Genomic DNA, 27,924 nt, shown 5'->3' with positions numbered 1-27,924 from the left:
TTGAGGTTGATATGACCTATTTTCGAGGCGATTTGTTTAATTCCGAGTCAGTAAGCAGAAACACATAGTTGGTCACGTTGTGTAGTCTGCAACGGAAATAGACGAATTAAATGAAACATCAAATCAACTGTTAACTATTGTAATGAACTAAATAAACTAAAGCGGATTTTATATTATGTTTGGTATGAAATGATGATTTTACTTAAATGTATCGTGTGTAGTGGTTATTATTTTTAGATATTAGTATTCCTTGCTCAGCGGCGATAGCCTAGTTGGGTGTGGAACGGACTGACGAGACGAATGTCCGCAGGTTCAAATACCAAAGGCACACACCTCTGACTTTTCTAAAAAATCATGTGTGTATTCTTTGTGAATTTATCGTTCGCTTTAACGGTCAAGGAAAACATCGTGAGGAAACCTGCACATCTGAGAGGTTCTCTATAGGAATTTCGAAGGTGTGTGAAATCTACCAATCCGCACTAGGCCAGCGTGGTGGACTAAGGCCTAATCCCTCTCAGTAGTAGAGGAGGCCCGTGCTCAGCAGTGGGCAAGTATATAATACACGGCTTATATTATTATTATTATTATTTATTCCTTGCTCAGCCTGTAGGTGTGTTACTATCTCTTCAATAGTTTCTTCAACAGTGTAGATGTGAAAGGGTAGCATCCATTTACCATTTTACCTTACACAATATAACGCTCGCTTAGCAATGGTCCCGAAATACCATAATAATATTAATATCAGCCCTGTATCATATACTGCCCCACTGCTGGGTACGGGCCTCCTTTACTACTAAGAGGGATTAGGCCTTGTTTCGCCACGCTGGCCTGTGCGGTTTGGCATACTTCACATACTCTCAAATTGTTATAAAGAATTGCTCAGCTATGCATATTTCTTCACGACATGTTCCTTCACCGTCAAAGCAAGCGATAATTTACAAAGAATAGTACACATAACTTTAGAAAAGGTGCGTGTCCTTGGGTTTTGAACCTGAGGACGTTCGTCTCTGCAAACCGTTTCGCTCCCAAATAGGCTTTCGCCGCTTATAACTAAGACTATAACATACATAATATTTATAATTGGAACACTGATCAAAGCATTGAGAAACAATATATTCATGATGTCACAATATGCTCGTCCCTGGGTTTTAATTATAATCAAGTCACGAGATAGAATTAGGAGACTTTGAATTCTGTCTTGGAATAACGAGGGCATTCAAAGTTGTGAAGAGCTTAAAACCGACTTCCAAAACAATAGATTACTAAATGTGATATAAATGGTTTGTTGGTATTGCTTGTAGTAAGTCGTGACTCGTGGTCCTCAGCACCAGACGAGCTACTTCCTCGTCTCATACTTCTGTTGTATAAGAAACATTGTATTTGTAGGTACAATGCCGTTAGTAGCTTTGTGACAAGGTTTAAATTGATTGGATTACCCGTTTGGGACGCGGAGCGGCTGGCGAAATTAAATGTCGGCGACCTTTGTTAGACCTTTTATATTGTATCCAACCGTAATTATTGTGCTTTCTTCTTGTGGCTGTTAGCTGAAATTCGTGTTTGTGATTTAATATTTGTTTTAATCTGTACTACTGCCTAATAATGATTGACCACTTATAAAGTTAAATGCATAAGAGTTTTTAAGCGTATCTTCGCCCTTATCTCCAGACAGGTAAAGGTGCCAACTGTGTATCCATGGCTCACTCGTTGTAACTTTATGGCACTACATAATGTGTACACTCTACAATTTCAGTTTTGGGTACTTATTTAAATATGGTTTTCAAATTGCAAGAATCGAACCTAATACTTCCCTAGTTGCCCCAACAAAGTACACTGTCACATAACTGATGCAAATTTAATGAAGAAGTATACCCAAGTTAGATGTACTCCACGCTAAAATGTAAGTCTTGTTAAGTGACAACCCTGACATACGGTCCCACAACACCCAGATCCAATACAAATTACGCAATACCAACCGTATTACGTCTGCTGTAGATCGATTTTTCGGTACACGCCCGCGTGCTGTGCCAGGGCTGTAGAATACGACGCCCTGAGGAGCGACTCTTTACCTACTCCTTGGTTGTCATTACTTAATGTGGCATTCGTATAACCCGCGGGAGCAGAGTTTCGCTGGATGTCTGCTAACAGTCTTATAAAGTATTTAACTGGGTGTCGTAATTCTTAAGTCGGAAATAGCTGTTAGGTGTGCGGAAATAGACGTAGAATATAATTTCGTTTTAGAAATATGAGATGAGGGTCATTAATGTTCAACTGTTGGTGAGTTTCGCTATTCATTATACATGGGACTGAAACATTCAAAACTTTGTATAATTATTGAAGCACTGCGTGACATAGGTACTTCTGCACTCATCTTGACATAGGATAAAGTTCCAAGTTTTCCACAATTTATACTGTCAATGCAAATGCAATGTTTCTAAAATGTGCAGAACAGTATTATCATACTGCTATTTGAAAGACGAAGAGAGAAATAGACGAGGCTCGAGCACCCAAATGGACTTGAGTTCTGTCCACTTTTATAACTCAATGTTCCGCAGTGTAATTGTTTATGGACAGGCGCCTATGTATCTCACCATGGTCTTAAAGCCGTTCAAAGTTAATTCTGAACCGTATCACTAATTAATAAGGTTTACAGTTAACTCCGGTTTTTAAGATGGTACGGCCCGCAGGCGAAACTGTCTCATTTTGTTTCATAGCGCTGTGTATTCAGCGGAACTGGTGTTTGAACAATGAGCCGCGCACGCTGCAGAGGATGTATTTAATTACAAAATTCAGTGATAATAATTATCAGTGGCGAGTGTTTGTCGCGCGTTGGTGCGGTCGCGGGCGCGTTCCACCCATCTTTACACGTTTCACAAGTCTTTGGTGATATGTTTGGTTACTGGATATGTAATCGGTGTGACTTGTGAATTTCAAGCGGTTTGAAGTTAATTTTTTTTTATTAAATTTAATGTATAGTGTATTTTTGAGACTTGATGGCAAATGGCGGTGTTAGCGTCTAAGTGGTAGGTGTCAGTGACTATTGGTCCATATAACCAGATTTCTGCTGGTTTCCCTAGCGTAATGTATGTAAAATGTAATTATTCATCGATTTACAGACTTCAGTTATGCATATGATTAGCACCTATAAGTTGTGTCGGGTTTCCTTTCGGAAAATATCACTCTTCGCTACTGGTAGGTGTACAGGACAGTTGGTTATTACAGGCAATATATTTAGTTGTAATAAAAGTAATGATTGTTACCTAATTGAACCATATTCCATGTTTGAAGTTAAACGATCGGAGGTTACTGTAAATTCGTCCCTACGCCTCTGGCAATATAGGTCAGGGGTCAAGTGCACAGACATGTCCTTGAACTAGATATTTTCACGCGCTGTACGGCGCTCGGCTCTCTACACGTAACGATTGAGCACAAAGGAGATTGGGAGGTCACGTGACATTTGCTGCAGCTTACAGATACTCCCCCAGACGGATGTGACGTCATGCAGGCGGTCTTTAAAACATAGCCTAATTCTTCCAGCAATATGTGGGGAAAGTCTTACTTCAAACCTTCATCAGAGTGGGATAGGTAGAAGAAAATCAGTCAGTCAACTATCAGTCAACTAGTTAGTGTTATTTAGGTTTGTATAGCTGTAAGTCTTCCATACCTTAAATAAATAAAAAAAAAAATACTAAGTTCCTCTCTCATTAATTTGGACTCATGAGGCTTAGGTTTCGATTTAGGTGAGGTGAATTTCTGAATAGGAAAAATTTGCTTCACCTGTCTAATGGCGTAAAACAAAACATTTACCCTTATAAACTGTTCTTTACCGGCGAAAATGTATGAGAACTATGAATGTGAAAGGCCAAAGGAGTCAGTATTGTGGCACGTGGTGCTCAATAGTCTCTGTCGACCCCTATGGGGTAAGACTGTCTGTGTGTATGTATGTATGTAAACTGTTTTTATTGTGTTTTATCGTGGAACATTCCGTCTCATTCACTCTAAATCCATTTAATATAAGTGAAAAAACAAAGTAATAACAGGTATTATGAGGCTTAATGTCTAATGTCTCAGAGCGCATTGCGGTGGTTTGCAGTATTCAGTGATAGATTAGCGTTGATCAACGAGTTCTACGATACAGAACCGACATTTCGAATATTGTCATACAAACATTTTGCGCTTATGCGATGGTTAGGGGTCGTTCAAGTATTACGTAACGCAATTTTTGAAGTTTTTTGACCCTCCCATGTAACGCGCCGGAGCGTTTTCTTGACGCCACCGCCTCTCCAAAAGTTATGCAACTCTAAAGTAACATTTGTTTTTGTATTATTCACGATTATTTTACGCAAAATACTGGTAAGTCGCTAAAATGCCATTGTTATTGTTTTAAAATAAGAAAACGTTGTACGAGACCCCCCTCCCGCCCCTGTAACGCATCGTAACGTTGTACGAGACCCCCCTTCCCCCAAATTGCGTTACGTAATACTTGAACGGCCCCTTATTCATTGTACCATGAAATAGCAAGACACCAATGTAATATACTTCATATTTTTTCCATATTGCACGTTTTTAATGCGCATATTAGTATAATTTCTTTATATCTAAGGACGCTGTGAGATCTTGTCACCACATTTTAAATAAATCATCGACTTATAACCATTTGCCAATAACTTTTGCATCACAAATTTTGTTCTGTCCGGTTTATAACTATCTATACTGTTTAATGTCTTTGGCGTTGATAATGGGGGTGAGTGGCGCTCACCATCAGACGTGAGGTTTGTTTTCATATACTCATTGAATGTTGAGAAATCAGTCATCAGCTGTCAAGCGCCACGGTTGGTACACAGACAAAGAGCAGCAACAAAAATTAAGAATTAAATTAATTTCTCATAAAACCATTCGTTCCCAGAATTTTGAATTACGAACAGCATCACTACATTGTCTTTGTCTTCTTGAATTTTATACTTTATTCATGATGTCATAACACAAGGAAACATAGCAGGGCATACACAATGTAGCTTGGTATTAGTAATAAACAAAGCATGCTATCTACAGACCGACTACCAACACTCGGTCATTCCGTTCTATAAAACGACGGCGTTTTCAAATATTCATAACTTATAAATTGGTTAATTGTAAAGTCCGTGAAAGCCCAGCCATAGTCAGTCGTGCAATTGAAAGCTAACAAAGCGTTTCTGGCTGCTACCCAAAAGCGGTTGAACAGTTTTTGAAGTTTGACATCTATTTATAGTTTAATAGGGTTTATTCAGTAGAAATTGGTTTATATAGGGTGTTACAAAAATGAGGTCTTAACTTTAGACCTTAATGAAAAAGTGGATTTATTTAAGAAATACGAAATGTGAACTCTGTTTATACCAATTTCCAGTAATATTAATATGCCACAGACTACACCTATCTGTCTATACAATGAACCTGATGCAAACTTAGATGTTTGACATTGGTAACACATATATGAAAAACCATTTCTGGAGGTTGTGCATTAAACCGCATTTCTATAACATTCTGTATACTTATAAATGTCTTACTAACTACTTGTTGGGAGGTTTTATAATTAATCCATGTTTTATAGCATAAGCCAAGACGTGGCTTAGCTACAAGAATAAAGACAAGAGACAAAAAAATTACATAAAAAAGAAATCGCGGCTAACCATGAACCCTGGTCGTGCCATGGTATTTTGACAGTGTTACCAACCTCAGAGTAAAAGAGTTAGAAAAAAAAGTGGTAGCACTAGGAAACTGAATGCCTGAAAAATAATAGCTGTTATTCTCTCTTGTTTATTTAAGACATTGGAATACCAAGAATACAAATTTGCTATTCCTGTTTACAGGCGAAAGATTCTACTGCCACCGATTGTATTGTTGCAGGCGGGGCTGTTCGTGGCACTGAAGCTGGTCGCGCTGGCGCAGGCCGGCAAGGACATCAGCATGAGCAACATACAGTCCGAGGCGCCGCCTCCAAAACTTGTGAGTACCAGTTTACCAGTAGTCTATAGGGACTACACAGTATTCTCTTCACAAATGAGAGTTTTTGGCTTATATTCTGGCCTTCAGCTAGATGGCTGGCTGGTGGTAAACTCGCACCTAACTGGTTTTATGTTGGCTTAACCTATTAATGATGTACCTCAGCTACAAAAATAGCTGAACCAATTCAATATTTCAAATGACTTATAGGATCCTTACAAAAAGACTATCTACACGAAAGAAAAAATTATAATCTGAACCGTTTTTGAATAAAGAAAGAAAAATCTGAATGTGTATAAGTAAATTGATGTTTTGAAAATGTACAGAATCATTTGTGACTGACTATTTGTAGGAACAAAATAATTCCATTATACCATGGTGTCCCCCCCAGGGCGAGCTGCCCAAAGTGCCGCCGGTGAGCGCGGCTCCCCCCGCGCGCCCCGCCGCGCCCTCGCCCGCGCCGCCCGCGCTCAGCGACTGGAGCATGAAGCCGCACGAGCGCGACAAGTACAGCCAGCTGTTCGACTCGCTGCAGCCCAACAACGGACTCATCGCCGGCAACAAGGTACACTACCTACCGACTTACGAAACAACTAATTATACTTCAATTACAGACAAAAAGTCATAATTATTTTATTTTTTTATTTGATTCCGTTGAAAGTTAGAAATGCTTTAATATTCCAAGACGTTCGCGCTTTCGTTGCTCGGTGTCATAAAATTACGTGCCACAGTCAATCCCTTAAGAAAAACGGTGGCAGTATTGGGGACTGGATTTAATTGATATTCTATGATCAAGGAATCCATCTTTTTTCAGTCAGTGATTAAAATACTACTACCTCCCCGCAACAGCAAATTTAAAGTATTATGAAAGAAGATAAATGTAAAATTTCCCATCTGATACTTGCAGGTGAAAGGAGTGCTAATGGAATCGAAGCTGCCGCTGGAGACGCTCGGCAAGATATGGGACCTCGCCGACCAGGACCGGGACGGGATGCTCGACAGGCACGAGTTCATGGTGGTGAGTGTCTACCGTATTAATAATAACCTAAATTTGTCATAGACAGGGTGTTTTTTTCAAGGGGGTTCAAATTTAGATCACTTAGAGAGGATTGTTTATGAGGTATTGAATATGCATATTTAATAATCATTTAAAGGTCAATGTATCTATTCCAATCCATTTAGCTGATCTCCCGGCATTCTTTAAAGTCCATGAGGGGTGGGGCCACATACCACCAGGCGGATTGTTTGGTCACTTAGGCAATTACTAAAAGATAGAATAGTTCAATAATCGATAATATTATGTCGTGTTGTTTGCAGGCGATGCACCTGGTGTACAAGGCGCTGGAGAAGCACGCGGTGCCGACCACGCTCCCGCCCGAGCTGCGGCCGCGCGCGCCGCCCTCGCGCCCCGCCTCGCGCCCCGCCTCCCCGCGCCCGCCGCCGCCGCGCCCGCACCCGCCCGCGCACGCGCTCCGCACCCGCACCCGCGCCCGCGCCCGCGCCTGCACCGCAGTCAAACGCCGCGCTGCTCGAGGGACTGTTGGATCTCTCCAGTGTCAGTATAACTGAGTAGTTGTTACTTGTAAACCTAAATGCATGATAATATTTTCATCAGAGAAGGCAAGATTTTTGAATTACACTTACATTCAATCTACATCACCAAATTCATGTATTACTTATAATTTTTATTTGTATTCACCAGCCGACACAAACCGCTCCGGCGCCGCTGTCGTCGTCGATGTCGTCGATCCCGCCAGTGCCGTCGCTGCCGGCACAGAGCTCGTGGGTGGTGACGCCAGCGGAGAAGGCACAGTATGACGCGCAGTTCGCGCTCGCAGACCTCGACAGAGATGGGTGTGTGTTGCGACTTATTCGGTCGTACTTACTTACTTATTCGCCGCCTGACTATTTAAATCTATAATATCGAAAACTAAACTGCTTACAATCATTAAATTAAAATTCCGGACGATACCTCAGAGCTTACGCTCGGACTATATATTACGTATGTATGTATAGCTTTGTGGTGTTTGTATTTATATAGTTTGATATGTGCGTTGTAGATACGTGTCCGGTGCGGAGATCAAGCACGCGTTCCTGGAGTCTGGCCTACCACAGAGCACGCTGGCGCACATCTGGGCGCTGTGCGACACGCGCGCGCTCGGCAAACTGTCCCGCGCACAGTACGCGCTCGCCATGTGGCTCGTGGCGCGCGCGCTGCGGGGCACGCCGCCGCCCGCCGCGCTCGCGCCGGACATGCTGCCGCCGGACGACGAGCAGGTGAGTGTCACAGCTGTCCCGCGCGCAGCACGCGCTCGCCATGTGGCTCGTGGCGCGCGCGCTGCGGGGCACGCCGCCGCCCGCCGCGCTCGCGCCGGACATGCTGCCGCCGGACGACGAGCAGGTGAGTGTCACAGCTGTCCCGCGCGCAGCACGCGCTCGCCATGTGGCTCGTGGCGCGCGCGCTGCGGGCACGCCGCCGCCCGCCGCGCTCGCGCCGGACATGCTGCCGCCGGACGACGAGCAGGTGAGTGTCACAGCTGTCCCGCGCGCAGCACGCGCTCGCCATGTGGCTCGTGGCGCGCGCGCTGCGGGCACGCCGCCGCCCGCCGCGCTCGCGCCGGACATGCTGCCGCCGGACGACGAGCAGGTGAGTGTCACAGCTGTCCCGCGCGCAGCACGCGCTCGCCATGTGGCTCGTGGCGCGCGCGCTGCGGGGCACGCCGCCGCCCGCCGCGCTCGCGCCGGACATGCTGCCGCCGGACGACGAGCAGGTGAGTGTCACAGCTGTCCCGCGCGCAGCACGCGCTCGCCATGTGGCTCGTGGCGCGCGCGCTGCGGGAGCACGCCGCCGCCCGCCGCGCTCGCGCCGGACATGCTGCCGCCGGACGACGAGCAGGTGAGTGTCACAGCTGTCCCGCGCGCAGCACGCGCTCGCCATGTGGCTCGTGGCGCGCTCGAAGAGAGGAACCCCACCCCACGACGCGCTCGCGCCGGACATGCTGCCGCCGGACGACGAGCAGGTGAGTGTCACAGCTGTCCCGCGCGCAGCACGCGCTCGCCATGTGGCTCGTGGCGCGCGCGCTGCGGGGCACGCCGCCGCCCGCCGCGCTCGCGCCGGACATGCTGCCGCCGGACGACGAGCAGGTGAGTGTCACAGCTGTCCCGCGCGCAGCACGCGCTCGCCATGTGGCTCGTGGCGCGCGCGCTGCGGGGCACGCCGCCGCCCGCCGCGCTCGCGCCGGACATGCTGCCGCCGGACGACGAGCAGGTGAGTGTCACAGCTGTCCCGCGCGCAGCACGCCGCTGGCCAACCAACAGGTGACGCTTTAACCTCATCTCTACGAAATAAAGCTTATAATGCCGTTGTCGTAAAGGAGAGAATGTACACGAATTTTTGTATTCGTTCAGATAATGGCACGGTCTGTTAATAAATATAGCACTTAATAGCAGACAAGTGCATTGGTCATAGTTCTATACAATTTCACCAATAAAACTCGAGTCCAAACAAAACGTTAATCATCTATTTTAACCTAACGAGTGGAAACTGTGCAGCTTTCCATAGACAAGTTATTGCCTCTATCATTAAAATTTTCAATATTTTTACTATAAAAATTTATTATGAACATTGCATTGTTATCGTTGTTTATTGTACAACACGCGATCAAGATAACACAACACCACACCGGCCGTTACAACCACCACTAGCAGTAGAGTGCGGTGGTTCCAAATAGTGTGCTCTCCCTCCCACACCACCAGCTTGACGGTACCCGCGAGGCGCGGGCCTTGCCAGCAGCTGAAATGAAAAAAAAAATATATCCAAAGTAAAAATATAACATTGCAGAACATATTCTATGCATTAAAAAATTGGAATAGATTTTGCTGGGGCCAGGGTCTAAAATAAAATAGTCGGACTCAAAAATAATTACATTGAAAACTTCAGATCTCACATTTAACCATTTTATTTATCTAAAATAATGGTAGTTTTTCCTTATTATTTCAATAAAGAAATCAAAATAGGCTCATAAAGTATACAGGGTGTTGCAAAATAACGGTATCAACAATAACCACAATTACAGGGCTTGTCGTCGAATTATTTATCACTGATGATGAAACATGTAAATCTAATTTTTCGCAAGAATTGCAAATGTTTCGCAAATGGTGGATCTTGTGACCGCCTTAAACAGATGTTACTTTTAATTATTCTTTTTTGGAACTCTGTATTATGTACCCAATATTGTAACAATCTACTGGCTGTCCTATATTAATAAAATAAAAATAAAATAAAATAAAAATAATAGTTTCAAATTAATTAAATTTCTAATTTGTATAAAAATACCCATATTTTTTTAAATGGACGTTTTTAGATGACCTATGTATATCTACTGTATATGTATATATTGAGTATGTCTATTCTAACATGACAATACACTTTTAAGATTTTAAGATCACTAACTAGTCCGAATTATTGTGGAACATTATAATTCAATGTTTCTATTCCCACTTTACATATAAAGTACAAAAAATTCACCAGATATTATTTTGATTTATTATCGATACCTTCTTTTTGCAACAGCCTGTATAAGCCATGTGTAATTTTGAATTATTTCATTGTTTTGGTGGCTGACTGTACCTAAACTAGGCATATAAATGTATACAGAAACGATACCATAATTTTCCTTTATACAAGGATTGGTTATCACAAATGCTTCAAAGTATTACAATCAGATATTTATAAATATCTATTTATGAATTCTTCCTTATTATTTTAATAGACATCATATTCCATTTCGTTGCTACTTTTATAAGGAAACAAGAGCATAGAATATACATCTCATAGTGAAAATAAACTTTACAATAATAATTCTAAATTTCCATACCTGTACAAATTACTATCTGAATACATTACTTCAGTAAAGACGAGATGATCTCTCGCGTTCAGATGTATTCTACCTTCACTTCCCTCATCCAGAGTCCTGGGGATTACGGCTTTAACTCCCACTCGCCACGACACAGGCATGTCGCGGAGTGTGCTTCTGACGAGAAAAAAAAAAAAACTTAATTCTGTGTCATAAATATGTGAAGTGTGTGGCAGCATAATTAGTATACACTGCCATCTCGTCAACATCGCTAGAACTGCGAGGTGAATATCGATAGTTTGGAAATAATGCCCAATAATCACACTAGATGGCGATAGTCAATCTTGAATTGCGGTAGCAGAAATTAATATCAGACTAGCTATTTCTAGCGGCTTCCCCCGCGTGAATCAATTTGCCCGACATAAAAGTCTGTGACAAATTTCATCTAAGTCCGTTCAGTAGTTTCTGTTTATCTACTTCAAACAAATCTGTCCTCTTTATAGTCTTGGTTATCTAACCGTTATAATAAATTGTAAAATATCTTACCCCGGGCATCGAAGATTAGCCGGTTGTCCGTGTACTGCAAACTGTATTTCTCGGCCAGGTAAAGGATCCATGGAGGTACCGTTTACGTTTGCGTTAGTATTGTTCTTACAGGGTACCTGATGGATGCCATCAATTATTTTCAATTATTTTAATTTGGCGGTAGTGAATGTCGCGCTTGAACCGTGGGGTTCTGGATTATTTCAACCGGGCAATAAATATTTGAGTTTTTGAACACAAATATAAAACCACATGGAACTGTTTTATAATCAGACTGTAATCGAGGTAAATAATCTTAAGCTCACTAGATGTCTCTACAGTGATTGGGTTATAGACCGAGGTAGCAAGGTAGAGACTTTCCTTTTTTTATTTTATTCGTGTAAGTATCGCTATTAAACAACTGAGTTTATAAAACATTTCCCCACATTTTGGGGCCTTTTGGTCAAAAACGCCCTCAATGGTATTTACCTTTTACAGTACCCTTGAATTTCTCGTGTTATCTGGTGGTAGGGGTCGGAGGAAGGGGGGTGTACCCTATTACCATTTGCCAATATAAACCAACATAAATATACCTTACACATGGCGATCATAATTTCGTTCCGCCTTCGTCTCACCGCGGCCAGTTCTCCGACACGTCGCGGGAGAAGTTCAGACCGACACGGTATGCCGTCCGGAAAATCTGTTAAGAATTAATTCTTATTAAGAAATATGGTTGTCACAATTCAGATTGTATTTTTTTTCTGTTATTTGATAGTTACCTTTTCATCGGAGGACTAAGTCACAACTAACTTTAAAGCGAGTATTGATTGCTCTTTGTGCGATTTTAGATTATTTACATTTTTGAGTGTCTCGGTGGCGTTGTTGTATTGCGGCGCACGTGCAGTGCTGAGGTCTCGGGTACGATCTCTAGGTCGGGCTGAGTGATATTGGGTTTATCTACTGAGTACCATAGTCCTGATTTTATCCCCTGTCTGATTGTCTGTCCTGATTTTATACATATAGGCTCGCCCCCTGTCACACATGGGACGAAATACATACGGCGAAAAGTGGGTACACTAGTTGCGCCTCTGCCTTCGAGCGCAAAAGGTGGGAGTGTGCGTGTATATTTCTGATAGAAGAAATAAATAAATATATAGTATATTATGCGGGATTTCACTTATCACTCCAATGTGCTGGCGTAATATTCTTTTAAAACAAGTTGCAGAAAGGATTTAGCTTTTTTGCAACCGATCACTTGTCTCGCGTGAATTCCTGGGGGAGCTAGGCGAATCGTATTCGAAAAATCCACGCACAGTGTTGATATATATTAAAATATTTGTAGGCATAAAAAACACAAATTGGAATATAATATAGTTTCATAAAGAATTTACTGTAATATACAATGTGACGAATGGAGACGTGACCAATCAATCGGCTGTCAAATCGATTTATTTTTACGCGTGTTATCGATTCAGTGGCCGGCGAGGAGCCTAGTTCATAACGATTTGATTATATACAAATTTTACGTGGTGTGTACTACTGTGATGATAATTAATGAAATACATTATTCTCCTAAATGTAAAAACGTAAAAGTCAGAGATATTCTCTTAACCCTGTTTAGAAATTTGTTCCAACTAAACGCTGAAATCGAAGGCTGGATTTTGATGAAAAAAAGGTCTGAATTTATATTCAGACCTTGTATATCGGCAAGTATAATACTAAAATATTGGGGGCAAAGACAAGTTGATTTTCTTCTGTAAATTATTGTATTGCATATAATCGCAAGTCTTTCAAATAAGTTTAAATACCTTCAAACACTTCCTCCGTGATTTGACGGTTGCTTTTGTCCATTTCAAAGTGTAGTGAAGAGTTGTCATCGTTTAAAATCTAAAAAACGTAGAGCAACCGTTTATTAGAATATTGTGAGCGGTTGTACAGCACTAAAGATGTAGGCAGTGTCAGAAATTATGCACATAGATGTTCAATGGTCATGTATGCTATCGATATACTACAGTACTATCGCATTTTTAGCACTAATTTAATCCTTAACAAGTCTTAAAAAGTCTGGCAAACATTATCCAAATTAAAAATTGAATTTTAGAACCACTTACATTGCGTGTCATTTTCACGTAGCAGATGCCGTAGCGGCGGCGTCTCCCGACCTTCCCACAGGTGCTGCATTCGGTCCAGGTGGACCACGAGGTGAAGGCGGTCAGGTCCTCGTCTATGGGGAGTGCTGGTGAGGGATAGGGTCCCAGGGATGTGGAGGGTTTTACCTGGAAATTATACTAGTTTTGGGAGTAGTTTTTGCAGTGAGGGTTGGCGGCAGGAAAACCAAACGAGTTCTAGAACATGCGTAAAACGAAAGATATATAGCATTGATCCTAAATGGAAAGTATGAGGGCCGTATGCGCCGAAGAAGGCCACCGCGGGTTTTGGTTGGTATGCCCGTGTAGGGTATACAGGGGTTAGGGATTCGGTCCAACGCTCGCTCGGATGATGTTATACTCCTGACTGTCGACATTGGTCTGTAAGACCGGTGAAACCAACATAACCATTCCACTGACCCTCTAAGTGGTGGGAACGACAACGCGTTTTTCCCCGCGAAAAAAAAAGGTGAAAATTGGAGGAGTTTAATTCTTGGATTTTAATTCTGGCAACAATAACTACAAAGGAGTTTTGTCGGAGTGTGTGCGGAGTAGACTTCATACTTTGAGCTTCAATATGGGCAGTAAAAAACGTTTTTGTCGGTTCCTGTACCGAAAGAGGCTAGGGCTTTATTAAAAAAATATTTTGATATCATCAAAAGCTAGTAAGCACGCGTAAAAGTGGACGTACGGAGCGACATAGTCGTGAAATAACGACCAAGCTCCTTAAACAAAGCGAAAGCCTAATAAAGTTTATGGCGGCATAGGAATTTTGCATAACGCCTTAACACTCGAACCAGTGGTTATCGGTGACAACTGGGTTCAAAAGATATTAATTCTGGTGTAACCATTCCATATACCCCTTGAACAGATGATTTATTCGAAATTTGAAAGCTACCATTTCCTTTCAATTAAAGAAAGATGTCAACTATTTCATTATTAAAACTCTCACAACATTGTATTCTTCTTCGTCCACCACGCGGAGGATGATGAGGCCGCTAACACTCCTTCCCATCTCGCACCTGTACGCGCCAGCGTGGGCGCAGTCAACGTGGTATATGGAGATACTGCTACCCTCGTGCGCTATGTGGTGGTGCTCTGGCAGTGGGGCGAAGGTCATTTTTTCTGTTGACTGTTATAAAAAAATATATTTCTTTTAAATATTGTCATATTTTTGTTTCTTTTGGGTAAAGATAAGTGAAATAAAAAAATTGATTTGTGGTGTACTGCGGATTTGATACTGAGACATGTGATAGGGGGCGAGCCTAATGTCATATCGGGCAGTTTTGAGTCTCCGTGCTAATATCGAGCAGAAAACCCAACACCACTGCCCGAACCGGGATCGAACCCGAAACCAGGACACTGCAGTCGTACCGTAATACAACTACGCCACTGACTTGATAATAATACCAGCCATGGGCGCTGCCAAGATTAGTTTTAGGGAGGTACATCTGCACCTACGCATTATACTACATAATATCATTAAGTATTTTTTTCAAATTCAAATCGCACAGGTTATTGAAAAATACTTTATCATAAAAAACCTCTGTGGTCGACAGTTCCCATTGTTGCAGATTTAGTCAGTGACTTATATTTTTGTGATTTCTTTCTGAGCAGGGGGTGCACGTGCTCATGCTTGCACCCCCTTACCGGCGCCCATGATACCAGCCTTGAATCTACTATCCCATTTCTGGGTATCTACTATTTATTTATTTATTTAAGGACCTCCAACAAAGGATACACGGCATATAATAAATACAATGTCGTAATATTGGTATAATTAACAATGTGACGTGCTTCTTCAATTAAAGGAGACCACAGCATGCAAATTTATGTATTAATACAGCGGCAAAAATAATAATATTTGTTACTAATAAAATTTAGAATAACAACTATTGAAAGCACTTTGCGAAAATAGCTTCTATGTACCTTAGCATACGTCCACACCAGTTGTGTCAGTTCGCCAGGTGCCACACATAATCCGCACGGCAGTCGCGCCGTAGCACCTCGGTATACCGTCAGTATGGTGGACGGCATGCGTTTGGAACGTGTTAGGGTTGACGCCACGCGGGCAGCGCACTCGTAGTACTTACACCACGCGTTGGATATCTGGGATAGCTTTAGTTTGTCCCCTCCTTGTGGAACAATTGTAATCTTGATATTTGTGTTGGTTTCATTAATATTCATATTATATTTAAAAAGAAATAATTGTATGGATTTGGATGAAACATAGCAAACAGATAGATGAGGTCTTTCTATTAAAAAAAGCTAGGTGAAATTTTTTTTTGCATGTATGTTTTTAACAAAGTTCGTTTTATATTACAGTTCATTCGGTATCTATGTAATATTCATAGAAGTTTTGTTTATTTTTTCTTCCCGTTTTACCCCGCGTTTTGTTTTTTTTTTTCTCATATTATTGCACAAAGGTTTTAATATATCTCGCAAACAATTATTTGACTATACCATTAGTATTAGTACTAATCGAGATGCTAAGAGATTTGGGGTCCGTTATTAGATACATAGTACCCGGTATGTTGCCACCAGGCCAATGCGAGGGTTTGTTTACTTACTTGGGTATGCCATTCTCTTTTCCATAGCGAAGTTCCATGTCGGAAGCTCTAAGACGTTCTCGTACATGCATTTGTTTGTATTTATTTCTACTGCATTAATGGTAGAATAATGAGATGATATTATAAATAATAATAAAATAATCGTTTTCATTTCTGTCAAGTTTGTTGTGATTGATTTAAAATGTCAAATATATATTTGTTTGTAGTTAGGTTAGAAGAGATTGTTATTGAATAGTATGGTTATGTATAAAATATTTTTTTATGAAAATTATGAGCTCTTTTTTGTTGAAGTATGTGATTATTTTATACCATCGTATCTTATGACCAATATTTCAATATGAGGTTGATTAGATGTTTTATCGATGGTGATGATGAGCCCGTCGCGTGCTGTCCCCAGCAGGCGCCGCTGGCGCAGGCGGCGGGCGCGGCTGGTGCGCCGGTGGGGGGCGCGCTGCAGCTGGGCGCGCAGCCCACGCCGGAGATGGAGGCCATCGCGCGCGAGGTGGAGGCGCTCGCGCGGGAGCGCCTCGCGCTCGACGCCGACCGCGCCGACAAGCAGCACGCGCTCAACACCGCCGCCGCCGAGGGACACGCGTTGCAGGTACAACACAACTACCTTCATCCTCATTGTTCACCTACCGACGTTTACAATTAACGATCCTAATCATAATTTTCCATCGAATCTTAAGTTATAAACCGATCAAAATAATTAATTTGTAAGCATGAAATTTTTTTTATTTAGATTGCTCAATTATTGCGATCGATCGAAAAAAGATTGTGGTCGTTTATTGAAATCGGGGCTCAGCATGATTCATCACTAATAATATACAGGGTGTCCCAGAAAGTAGTGTCAAACGGAGGTCCAGAGGTAGAGCAACTCTTGGGGTATCTGAATCACCCCCTACATGGGGGTTATTACTACTATATATACAATTACATTACTACTTTCTGGGACATCCTGTAGAAATGAAGTGGTCCTCAGCATACCACCCATCATCATTACATGCCACTAATCCCTCATTATTACTGGAAACTTATGATCAATAATAATTATTAACCGTTCTTGATTCAACACCACTTCCTACCATTTACCATCATCACTAACTAATAAGTACCTATCACAGAAATAATATGATCTGGTATTTAATCGCTTGCAGAGTGAACTGGACACGCTGACGGCGACGCTGAAACAGTTGGAGAACCAGAAGGGGGAAGCACAAAAGAGATTGAACGATCTCAAAACACAGGTCTGTTGTCTGAGGCGCGCGCTATAAATACTTAATACTGCATAGGCAATACACAACCAGGGCAGCCACACTTCACCGAGTGTGTTCCGTCCCACGATGTAGAGGGCGTGACTATCGCCATATCGGGCACGGATTACAGACCCCGGGCTGGTACTGAGTAGAAAAAAAAAATTGTATGACTGCCCGATTTAAGATTCAAACCCGGGACTTCAGAGCAGTTAGTTGTACCCCGCATGCAATACAACTTTAGCACGGAGGTAGTATAATATCAAGATTCTCAAATGAATTCAATAAATAACGTAGTGAGGGATTTGTGTTCTTCGCGCCATTATCAGAGGAAGTTTGAGTGCTTTGTCAATTTAGGGGAGATAGGGGTACTCAGACGGTTTCGCATATGAGAGACTTATTAGCGATGGAGCAGCTATACTAACTTTAGGAGTGTGGCCGTATTCTAGTCTTGATTGCGTGTAAGGCATAATTGGTCTAAACATTCTAATATAACAACTAAATGAAAATGTTGCTTCTAGGTAGAGAAGCTCCGGTCGCAGGTGTCGGCTCAGGAAGCGGCGGCGGCCGAGACGGAAGCGGAAGTGGCCGCCCGCCGCGCCGCCGCGCACACGCTGAAGGAGAAGGAGCGCGCGCTGCAGCAAGAGGTCAGCGATGCGCACGCGCACGCCGAGGCGCTCACCGCGCAACTGCGCAAGACCGTGCTCGCCGTCAGCCAGGTAACACGAGGCGGCCACGGGTCGCTCATATGTGATAAATATTCACGCTTTATTAGAGCTTACATGAAAAATGTCTCTAAAACGAGGATAATTTATTCCTTTCGAGTGATTCAGTCGTTTACGTTAGGTAACCGGTTAAAGTTATGCAACTGTCCTATAATATGACGGGATTGTTATTGGATACACTAAATTTAATAGCAATTTGTATTCAACTTTGTTGCCTTTACTTATCTTGATTATGGTTTTATGTCTCTTATAGACTATCTTTTAGCCTATGGCCAATAAATAGATAATGAATAATGAGTAACGAATACACCGCAATAAGTTGATACATTCGTGTTCGAGACTTTGTAGTTTTGAATAGCGATTAGTATAGTATACAATATGGTGTGTGTGTGACAGGCGAACATCAAGATCTCGCACCTCGAGGAGCACCACCGCGTGCTGGAGGAGGCGTGCGCGGCGCTGGCGGGGGGTGCGGCGGGCGCGGCGGGCGCGGAGGCGCTGCTGCAGCTGCAGCCGCTGCACGCGCGCGACCACCTGCAGCGCCTCGTGCGCGGCGCCACGCCCAACGACGCGCTGGTACTGCGCCGCCACACCACCACACCAATACACCACCACACGCAACTACTACACATTATCAACTAGTACACGGGAGATTTATTTTTGTGTTCTAAGACATAGAACAAATTATCAGAAGTCGTCGTTTTTATATACGTGTACTGTTATATGAGTCTAAATAAATAACTGTAATAACCAGTCACCACACATATACATATTATTATCTCTTACCATATACATTTTATTGAGTAACTTTAAATATAGAATCTACTTATTCTCTTACTTTATAAAACCAGACATGTGATCGGATATGGCAAAGTGACCTTGCTACATCTATACTATTATATAAAGCTGAAGAGTTTGTTTGTTTGTTTGAACGCGCTTTGTTCATGGAGTGCTCAAAGTTATATATCATCACGCTATGACCAATAGGAGCAGAGCAGTAATGAAACATGTTGCAAAAACAGGGAAAATTTATTAGTTTTGAGAGCTTCCGTTGCATGCGCTGCGTAAACGGTTAAAGTTATGCAACATTGTCGGACAATGATTACCCCTCACCAGTCAACACACACCGACTCATTCGAAAACGTTCCATTCGCTTATCAAGTGATCCGTACCGGTGCAGGAGGACGAGTCGTTCCCGCAGAGCAACGGGTTCGAGGAGTCGGCGCCGGGCGGGTTCGCGTCGGACCCGTTCAAGGACTCGCCGTTCGCGTCCGTGCCGCAGAACGACCCGTTCGCGCCCACCACCAACAACAACAACGCTGTTAAGGTATTATTGTATACTAAGGACTTTATAAGTGAAAGCTTCTTCTTCTTCTTGTAGTGCCTCTCCAACTAGTGAAGATTGGCGGTCAGCTCAGCATACTTTCCCTTGTCCTTTGCAAGGCGAAATATTTCTTCAGCGCTTGCAATCCCCGTCCAAGCAAGTGAAAGATATTTCTCCCCTATTTTACAATATTTGCTAATATTCGTAATCCCTAAATTTAAAGTTTTTTTTTTTTATATTATTATTATACAAATTTGCATCACGGCGTGTCAGTGTCGCTTTAAATATAGAATAGGTATAATGGAAACCAATACTGGATTGCAGTACACTTCAATTGAACACAGTGAGTGTTCGGAACGCCAGGTTTAGTACTATATATCAATGCGTGCATTGGATTGGTTTGGGTCATGCATGTGATTAATGCGTCAATGATTCTATTATAAACGATATCAAAGATTTTTGTAATATTATACCATACCTACAAATAACAAGATCCGATGTTTCCATAATGAATATTGTGTAATGTACATACCGTAAGCTAGAGTGTAGTGGTTGAGGCTAGTGTTGTGTGGTGCAGGACGGCTTCGCGTCGGACCCGTTCGCGTCGGACGCGGACCCGTTCGCGGGCGACGCGTTCGCGCCGCAGGACACCGCCGCCAACACTAATGATGACGTGAGTATACTGACGTATTCACAATATAACGGACTTATGGGTAACTAAGGAGAAAGGCATAATAGAATTGTTTTAGACTAACTGGGGAGAAAGAGGAAAAGGGGGAAAGATAGTATAGTTGATCGATTTTCGTTGTGGATGCGGTACTTGAAAGATTATAATTGATACGTTGTTGATGAAAATAGTTTGTTTTTATCAATCGATTTTTTTATATTCTGATATATATATATATTTTTAAAAAACATAATAACTTGAATACATGGATTTAAAGTAAAATTGTGTGGTGTGTAGTTAAGTTATATTTTTAGTATTGAAAGTATCTGCGAAAAACTGGGTTGCACTGAAACTGCATGAATGACTACTCAAGGTTGTCGTTCGTATGAATATTGTGACAATACGTTATCGATGTCCGAGCTGGTTTGAATCGCATTATGTTATTTATTAAGACGCTTAGCTCTATAAAATATACGTCGGTTTACTAAAAGCTGACATATTTACACCAATATTGGGTTGTGCAACTTACTCTAAACTAGCCTAATGTTTTATTTTCTTTTGTGAAATTGTTACAACTGTTAGCAAACTTAAATAAATAAATATAATTTAGAATTGATATAAGAGTGTGTCAGTATAAAGTTGTGTGTGTGTGTGTCAGGGCGCGTGGGCGGACCCGTTCGCGGTGCTGCACGCGCCGGCGCGCGACGCCACGCCCACGCCCGCGCTGCCGCCCAAGCGACACAAGACGCCGCCGCCGCGGCCCGCGCCGCCGCGACCCACCCCGCCGCACAAGGTGACCGCCACCACACACCACTCACCACCACACAACACCACACAACACCACACACATACCTTACCAATACATACCCTGGTATTACATCAGGTTAACTGTTAAAAACTGGTCCATTTGTGATTTTATTCAATATAATTACAGTAATATTCCCTTAAAAAAAATTACAAAAATTTTAACATAGATCTAATGATAGTATATTCACTTATTTAATGCTACAGTTTAATTAATAAATGAAACAATATGTACTTTATTATCAAAGAGTATATTATCCTTGCATTTCAATCTTACACAATTTATAATACACATTTTAACTCTTGGTCTCTTGTGGCTCGCCGGCGAGCCATGACAGCTACATGACATTTGCGTGTGTCACGGGATTATAACTTTATATACTACATATATACTACATAATAAGGTTATTTTTCCGTAGCTGTCAATGTTTGCCGGCAAACATTCAGCTACCTCACGGGTTAAACTCATACAATTTACGATATGATTATGTTTTAACATTTTTTTTTTATTAATCGCATAAAATGTGATGGATTACATATTATGAAAAATAAAACAATTTAGAATGTCTTGAAATGTATTTTTTATCAAACTAAGAAAAATTAAGCCAAAAATCCATCCGTCACGTTTTATGTGTGTTTGTGAATTTTATTTTATTTACACTTTTATTTTCAGATGTTTTTGATTTATGATTATTTGCCAAGTGTTTATTTGCCCCCCTCTCTCCCCCCACCTGCCCGTTTGCCGTACCGTAGTCGCATGCGGCGACCGCCGAGCGTATGCAAAACTTTTTTGACATATTTTCATTTATATTTGTTTTTTTTTTACGCTGCAGAGAAAGTAAAATGTACGTAAAACGCTACCATAGTGTTTGCACTAAAACGTAGTGTCGGTTCAGTCTGAGAATGGCGTTTTGTATATTTCTTATTCGTAGCTCGCTGTTTTTTAAAATTGAATAAAACTAAAAATAAAATCCTTTCAGCCTTGTTGCGTTTTTGTTGAGCTTTTTTTCAACCACTATGTTTTCATTATTTTTGTTTATAATAACTAGTTGTTTTTTTTTTAATTGCTAATACCTTTGCTTTTCTAGTTATGATTGCCGAAAAAGAGCTATCTATTTATTTTTTGTTATAAAAATTTTACTTTCTCTGTTTTTAAATGCCATTCTCAACAGTGGGTTTGATTCTAAACGGATTTCTTTACGTTCTCAAATAAATGTCAGAGCTCAAATGGGCTATAAAATTACTTCTCTTTCTGCTGTCCCTAATGATATGACGATGGGCAGTATACAATTTCCTTCTACATATTCGGCATTTTTAGTATATAAACAAAAAAAAACTATAAACACAAAAATTATAAAAACGGTTTAAAACTTCCAATTTCTGTATCTATTTTTGTCGGTGATTGTACAAAGTTATTATGGTATAAGCCGTTTGTGTTAAACACAGAAAGAGAATCAACAAGTCCAGAGTGGTTGTACGTTTAGAATGAAACCCGCCGCGCTGTGTCGGACAAGTTCGCACGCGTCACGCACACGTCGACATGGGAACGTTCACGTTGGGTTGCATGTATGTGTTCTTGCTACATTGTTTTGCACTGTGTTCAGTACATTTTGGGTTGTGGGTCGCCGTATAATATGAGAAAATAAATGTGAGTTGAAAAAAAGTATGCCATTTTATGTCTTAACATCTGTAGTTTTGACGTAAAATTAAACAATTACGTCTTACCTTCATCTATATATTTTCGATTAGAAAGTTTAATTATAATTAATTAATTGGTTGTTATAGTAGTTATGAATTAGATAGTGTCGAATAAAATAGAAAGTATATTTCATGCTTAATTTACTTACAATTGGCTTTTTCATGTTCCTTCACTTAAATAGTATTTGAAGTGTAAAAATGTCTTGGTGGGTAAATATTAAAATTTATTAAGGTCAGGGGCCCTATTCCGTCTATTGGGGCAAATCCGTCTATTTGCAATTACGGGCGTTCTATTCGAAGGACAGCGTCTATAGCCGTATAGGTAAGAAAGTCAAAAAATCCTCTATTTACCTATACGGCCATCAAAGCTATCTTTCGATTAGAACGCCTGTCGTAAATAGACGGATATACCCTCGTAGACGAATAAGGCCCCCCGACCTTACTCAGTTGGTGAACTTCATGTTGCTAATGATTATTCATTAGTTTTATTTAGGGTTAAGGGATGTAAAAGTTAGTTAATATTTCATAATATTAATAAATAGTGTAGATAAAAATTTTGAACGATGTTCAGAGAAGGTAAATGTGGTAAACAAAGATTAACATCGTTTAAAAGAAGAATTCCTAATAATATAACAACTAAAATGAATCTTTCGTTATCTGACATTGTTTTATCCTAGCCTGCGCTCATACATACCACTTATGCTGCTAACTATTGGACTGAGTTTGTACGTCAAAGTCGGCTGAGTTATCCCGTCAGTTATAATGTAATGAAAAAAATAATAACTATACAAACCCTGCACATTTATACTTGCCTACTGCTGGGCTAGGGCCTTCTCTAATACCGAGAGAAGATAGCCTATAATTTAATAAAAAAATATATTGTTTTTTTTTTAATTTTTGTACTAATAAAAAGAAATAACAAAAAGCCCTTCTCTGAATATGGTATAGTAAAGTTTAGATGTGAATATGTAGTGTTGTATCGCTATCGCACACCCATCCCGCGTCTAACTGTATTTCCTCTCCACCGCATGTTTCTTTCAATTATATTTTATTTCATTCACATTTTATTTATTTTTAATAACAAATATAATAATTGTATATAATGTTATTTAAATGGCCATGACGGACACACAACGTGGTATTGGAATACGTGATATATTCATTTATATGTAGTGTGTTTCGCACAAGAACGAACATTTCGACGCTTGAAATCCAATCATATCTAAGCGACAATTAGTAATCTTCTGAGTATAGTGTTTTAAAACTTTCATTTTAATAAGAAAATTCATGGCAATTAAACTATTTGCTTTATAAAAATAAAGTCAAAATTGTAAAAAAAAACTTCTAGACTTAGATTAAATGACGTAGAAAAATCTGGCAGTTCCAAATATGTACATAACTAATTTTAGGTATATTTGTCGCTTAGATATAATGGCCTTTCTAGCGTCGATTTATAAATAATTGACCTTAAAGTAATTAACTATGGTTTTTATTAGTCTATCTTATGAAATCAATCAGTAAGCATCAGCTTCTGTAACAATTGTGCTGAAGCTGGTTGAGCGTCGCGACGTGGTGTGTCCCGTGGCGTCACGTGTCACACTAACATGCTAACACGCTCGTGTGCTTGTCCCCACATTGCAGCGCTAAGCGGAGGGCGGCGGCGGCGCGGCGACACGTGCGTACCCCCCTCCCCTGTCTGTAACCCCCCACCGACCCCCCGCGACACCACACTCAAACGCTTTGTGTTGCGTCCAGACCGACCGCGCCAACATGGACTTCACCGACGACCCCTTCAAGGACTACAGGTACGAGGACCCCTTCAACATCGAGGACCCGTTCGCGGACGCGGCGGCCGTCCGCGCCGACCCGGCGGCCAGGCCCACCTCCGTCGCCGGCTTCGAGACCGATGACTTCTTCGCCTCCTCCACCGTCAACGGCAGCTTCACTCTGCCCGAGAAACGCAGCGGCCGAGTGTCCGCGCCGCCGGTCGCCTACGACCCCTTTTCCGGCCGATCGGAGTTCAACACCGCCAACAACAACGAGACGTGGGCTGCCTGGCCCAACGACAACTGGGCGACAGACTCCGCGTGGACAGAACCCACAAGTCAGAAAGCGGACGCGTGGTCCGCCGCTTCCAAAAACACCAACGTCACCACCAATGACCGTAAGACCGAAAACTGGGCGAACAAATCCGACAACTGGGCAAACAAATCAGATAATTGGGCGACCGACTGGTCCATCGATCAGAACAAGAACTTGAACGAGACGTGGCCGAACACGCTCCCGGCCAAAAAAGAGAAGTCGCCGAGGCCGGTCAAGTACGCCAAATCGCTCGTCAACACGATAGGTGGCATCGGCCGGAGCAGGCAGAAGGAGAAGAAAGCCAAGGAGGCGAAGGAGGCAAAGGAGTTGCGCGCGTCGGCGGAGGCGCTGCCGTCGGAGGAGACGCAGTGGGCCTGGGCCGCCGCCGAGTCGCGCCGCCTGCAGCGCGCCGCCGAGCAGCAGCGCCGCCGCGAGGACGCCGAGCTGCAGCTCGCGCTCGCCATCTCACGCCAGGACAAGTGATACACTGCGCTACTCGCTCTTCATGTCGTTTATTATTGGACAGTGCAAAATCAACTCTGTGCTTTGCCCGCACGGTTGAATTTGTTATTTTCGATAGTAACCGAAAATAATCGATGTATCGTATAAAACAAATCGCTACATCGATATATTTTTAACTATCGGCGTGTTGCGAGGCGCAAATCACAGAATTGATTTTGCATAGACCAAATTAAATCGCATGCGCCAAGTGAAGTTGACCGTGTTATATGAGGGAACGGAACACGTGCCGTAATTCGATAGTTTTCGGTCTGGTCTGGTGAAGACTCCTGCAGTGGCTATGAACGTTTCGTTGATCCTCTGGCTTGAACTTCGTCCATGCAGCCGTACAGCGTCCGGGCGAACACAAGTCTGTGTCATTTTATATGAACCGTGACTGATAACTGATCGCTCCGCAGCTCGGGTGACAGCCGGTTTATCACGTTCATATAAAATATACGCGTATTTTATTTTGTTCCCGCTAACGCACGGCATTATCACCGGTTGCTGTACGACTGGTGTTCGAAGCTTAAATATACTTATTTCCTGCATTCCATTGTGTAAAGAATCGGAGGGGCGTTGTCGAACTTGAGTGCTGTCGATTATTTAATTTGATTGGATTAATCGCTTCGGGGATACCGAATTAATGCGTTTCTGTCGATGGCTCTTCTTCAGAAGCTACGCTCACGAACGCCGGTAACCTTCTACGACTTAAACTATAACGTATTATTTATCGATATGTCGATAGGTTAAAACATATTTTAGATTTAACGAGCGTATTGGTCTTTACTTCTTGATTCATATGTTTCCTTATCGAGCGAATGAGCTTGAGAAAACTTATAAAAAAATGGGTATCGATGTCGAAAATAAATCGGTATCGAAACGGCGTCAGCCCTTTCGTCTGTGATTTTTGGTTGATATTAGTCGAAATGTGAGCTGGATAACACGTGATTTTAAACATGTCTCCGTTGCTATATGTCGATATATTTATCGATAAAATTGAGCGTCGGTGGTAAATCCTATGTTATTTTTTACCGTAACTTGTCTCAATGTTTGGATTCAACTTATTAAATTTCTATACACGATTGCAAAAATAACAGTGAGATAACATGGTTTTAAGATTTAGCTCAATATAGAAAATTACTCTAAGAACGATAAGTTGAAAGTCGAGTTGAAAATTTACAAAAAAACGTCGAATTTTTTTACTTGCAAAGAACTGGGCATCATTTGAAATTATACCACAATTAGAGTTATAAAAGGATTTCAATTAGAGATTTCTGTAACTAGTCAACACGAAGCTGCAGCTCGGGGCTCGATCAAAATTTGTATCTAATCGTGTATATACCTTCTGTTGCGTACGTTGACAGAAAAATATTGAACACGAAACACCCATTAACACATAAAAAAAGACAATATGTATGACAATATGTATTTTTTCCATATAAAAAACAATATTTTGGATTTAATTTTTATATTTAAGCTTCAGTGTTGATGTTCATTAGATTTCTGTTAACATATGCGACATGTCGATGTTGTTATATCATAATGGTAATTGTAATATATTGTTGTCGAGGCCTAATATCTTCACCGTTCACATATCATATAGATATTTAGTAGAAGTGATGCACTTGAGGGCTGGATACACATGGACTTATATGTATGTCATTTCTGATATTTTAAATTATAAGTATAATTATTTCTCAACTATTTACCTAAATGCAATGACTATCAATAGTTAACGCATTCATAAACGAAAGAAAAACGAATAATTCATAAGAAAAAGTTGAAATATTTTAGTAAAAACTTTTTTTTTTCATAAATCTTGCCCTCAAGTCTATGTGCTAGCCTTGATGTATTCGGATAGCGTTGAATGCTTATTAATTTCTCAAAAACAATAAAAAAATTAATGTTTGATGAATATTTCTCTAATTTTTTTAAACGGATTAATTCCTCGTAAATAGCTTATAATGAAAGATATTACCAACATTATTTCGGAAAAACCTCAAATAATCAATGGGGTAACGTTAAAATGTTGCCATGTACTACGCATTCGTATATTACTAATTTCTTTATTTTAAAAAAAGAACACAAAAATAGTCCTTATTTAATTCATTTTACATATTGTCTATGACATAAATATTTGTAAATAATTTTCTTGAACTTGTCCGTAACGCAAGATGCAAAGTTATTCAGTTTATATGTTATGTAAGAATTGTATTAAATTTTTATTATAATTGAATGATCATTATCTACGTTAGTGTATACAGCGTGTTTATTGTTTTGTAGGAAAAGTTCAAGTAGTATTATATTATTATTAAGTTATTCTAAATGCATATAATGTTCGCGATGTAAGAGTGGTCAATCAACATTAATTTGTACTGGCTTTGTTTGTCTGCTCAGCTATTATGAGGGGGAACTGGAGGTACAGCTGTTTGAGTGCATTTTGTAAAGCACCCTGACACATCCACATCAATTATTTATTATTGTTTGTACGAAACATAGTGTGCGAAACTTGGCTCAGTCCAACTTAATGTTATTTGATCATAGAAGACAAAGATATTTACGGCAGAATATTCTGTTATAGAATTCTATGAATCTGTTTTAGTTATGGTAAGTCTACGCTTGGGTTACACGCAGCTCAGTTTAATTGTAAATATATGTCTGAAGTATGGTACCTTGCCTAACATAGCATAGCAATAAAAACGCTGTATTAATTTAAGTGCGCTGTTGCACGCAATGTATGTTATATTAATATATTAGTATGTTGTATGTTTTATTCGACGTTGATTGTTGATTGTGTAT

The 27,924-nt window shown here is 41.2% G+C and overlaps 1 protein-coding gene across 1 annotated transcript in view; it reads left to right on the top strand.

The window, feature by feature from the left end:
• Positions 1-25,315, top strand: part of LOC115447226 (epidermal growth factor receptor substrate 15-like 1) — a 35,238-nt gene extending 9,923 nt beyond the window's left edge. The window contains exons 4-20 of the mRNA XM_037439406.1: positions 5,881-5,979; positions 6,368-6,541; positions 6,884-6,994; positions 7,294-7,533; positions 7,679-7,830; positions 8,037-8,607; positions 8,652-8,747; positions 8,901-8,996; positions 9,149-9,244; positions 16,469-16,672; positions 17,229-17,318; positions 17,846-18,043; positions 18,446-18,625; positions 19,230-19,376; positions 19,951-20,046; positions 20,699-20,833; positions 24,298-25,315. Coding sequence (XP_037295303.1) covers positions 5,881-5,979; positions 6,368-6,541; positions 6,884-6,994; positions 7,294-7,533; positions 7,679-7,830; positions 8,037-8,607; positions 8,652-8,747; positions 8,901-8,996; positions 9,149-9,244; positions 16,469-16,672; positions 17,229-17,318; positions 17,846-18,043; positions 18,446-18,625; positions 19,230-19,376; positions 19,951-20,046; positions 20,699-20,833; positions 24,298-25,107 — 3,495 coding nt within the window. The 3' untranslated portion in view covers positions 25,108-25,315. The remainder of the gene's footprint in view (positions 1-5,880; positions 5,980-6,367; positions 6,542-6,883; positions 6,995-7,293; positions 7,534-7,678; positions 7,831-8,036; positions 8,608-8,651; positions 8,748-8,900; positions 8,997-9,148; positions 9,245-16,468; positions 16,673-17,228; positions 17,319-17,845; positions 18,044-18,445; positions 18,626-19,229; positions 19,377-19,950; positions 20,047-20,698; positions 20,834-24,297) is intronic.
• Positions 25,316-27,924: the final 2,609 nt, after the last annotated feature.

Source organism: Manduca sexta, chromosome 16 (assembly GCF_014839805.1).
Source record: "Manduca sexta isolate Smith_Timp_Sample1 chromosome 16, JHU_Msex_v1.0, whole genome shotgun sequence".
Taxonomy (NCBI): domain Eukaryota; kingdom Metazoa; phylum Arthropoda; class Insecta; order Lepidoptera; family Sphingidae; genus Manduca; species Manduca sexta.
Note: the sequence above shows the minus strand (reverse complement) of the source record. Positions and strands in the feature narration are given on the sequence as shown.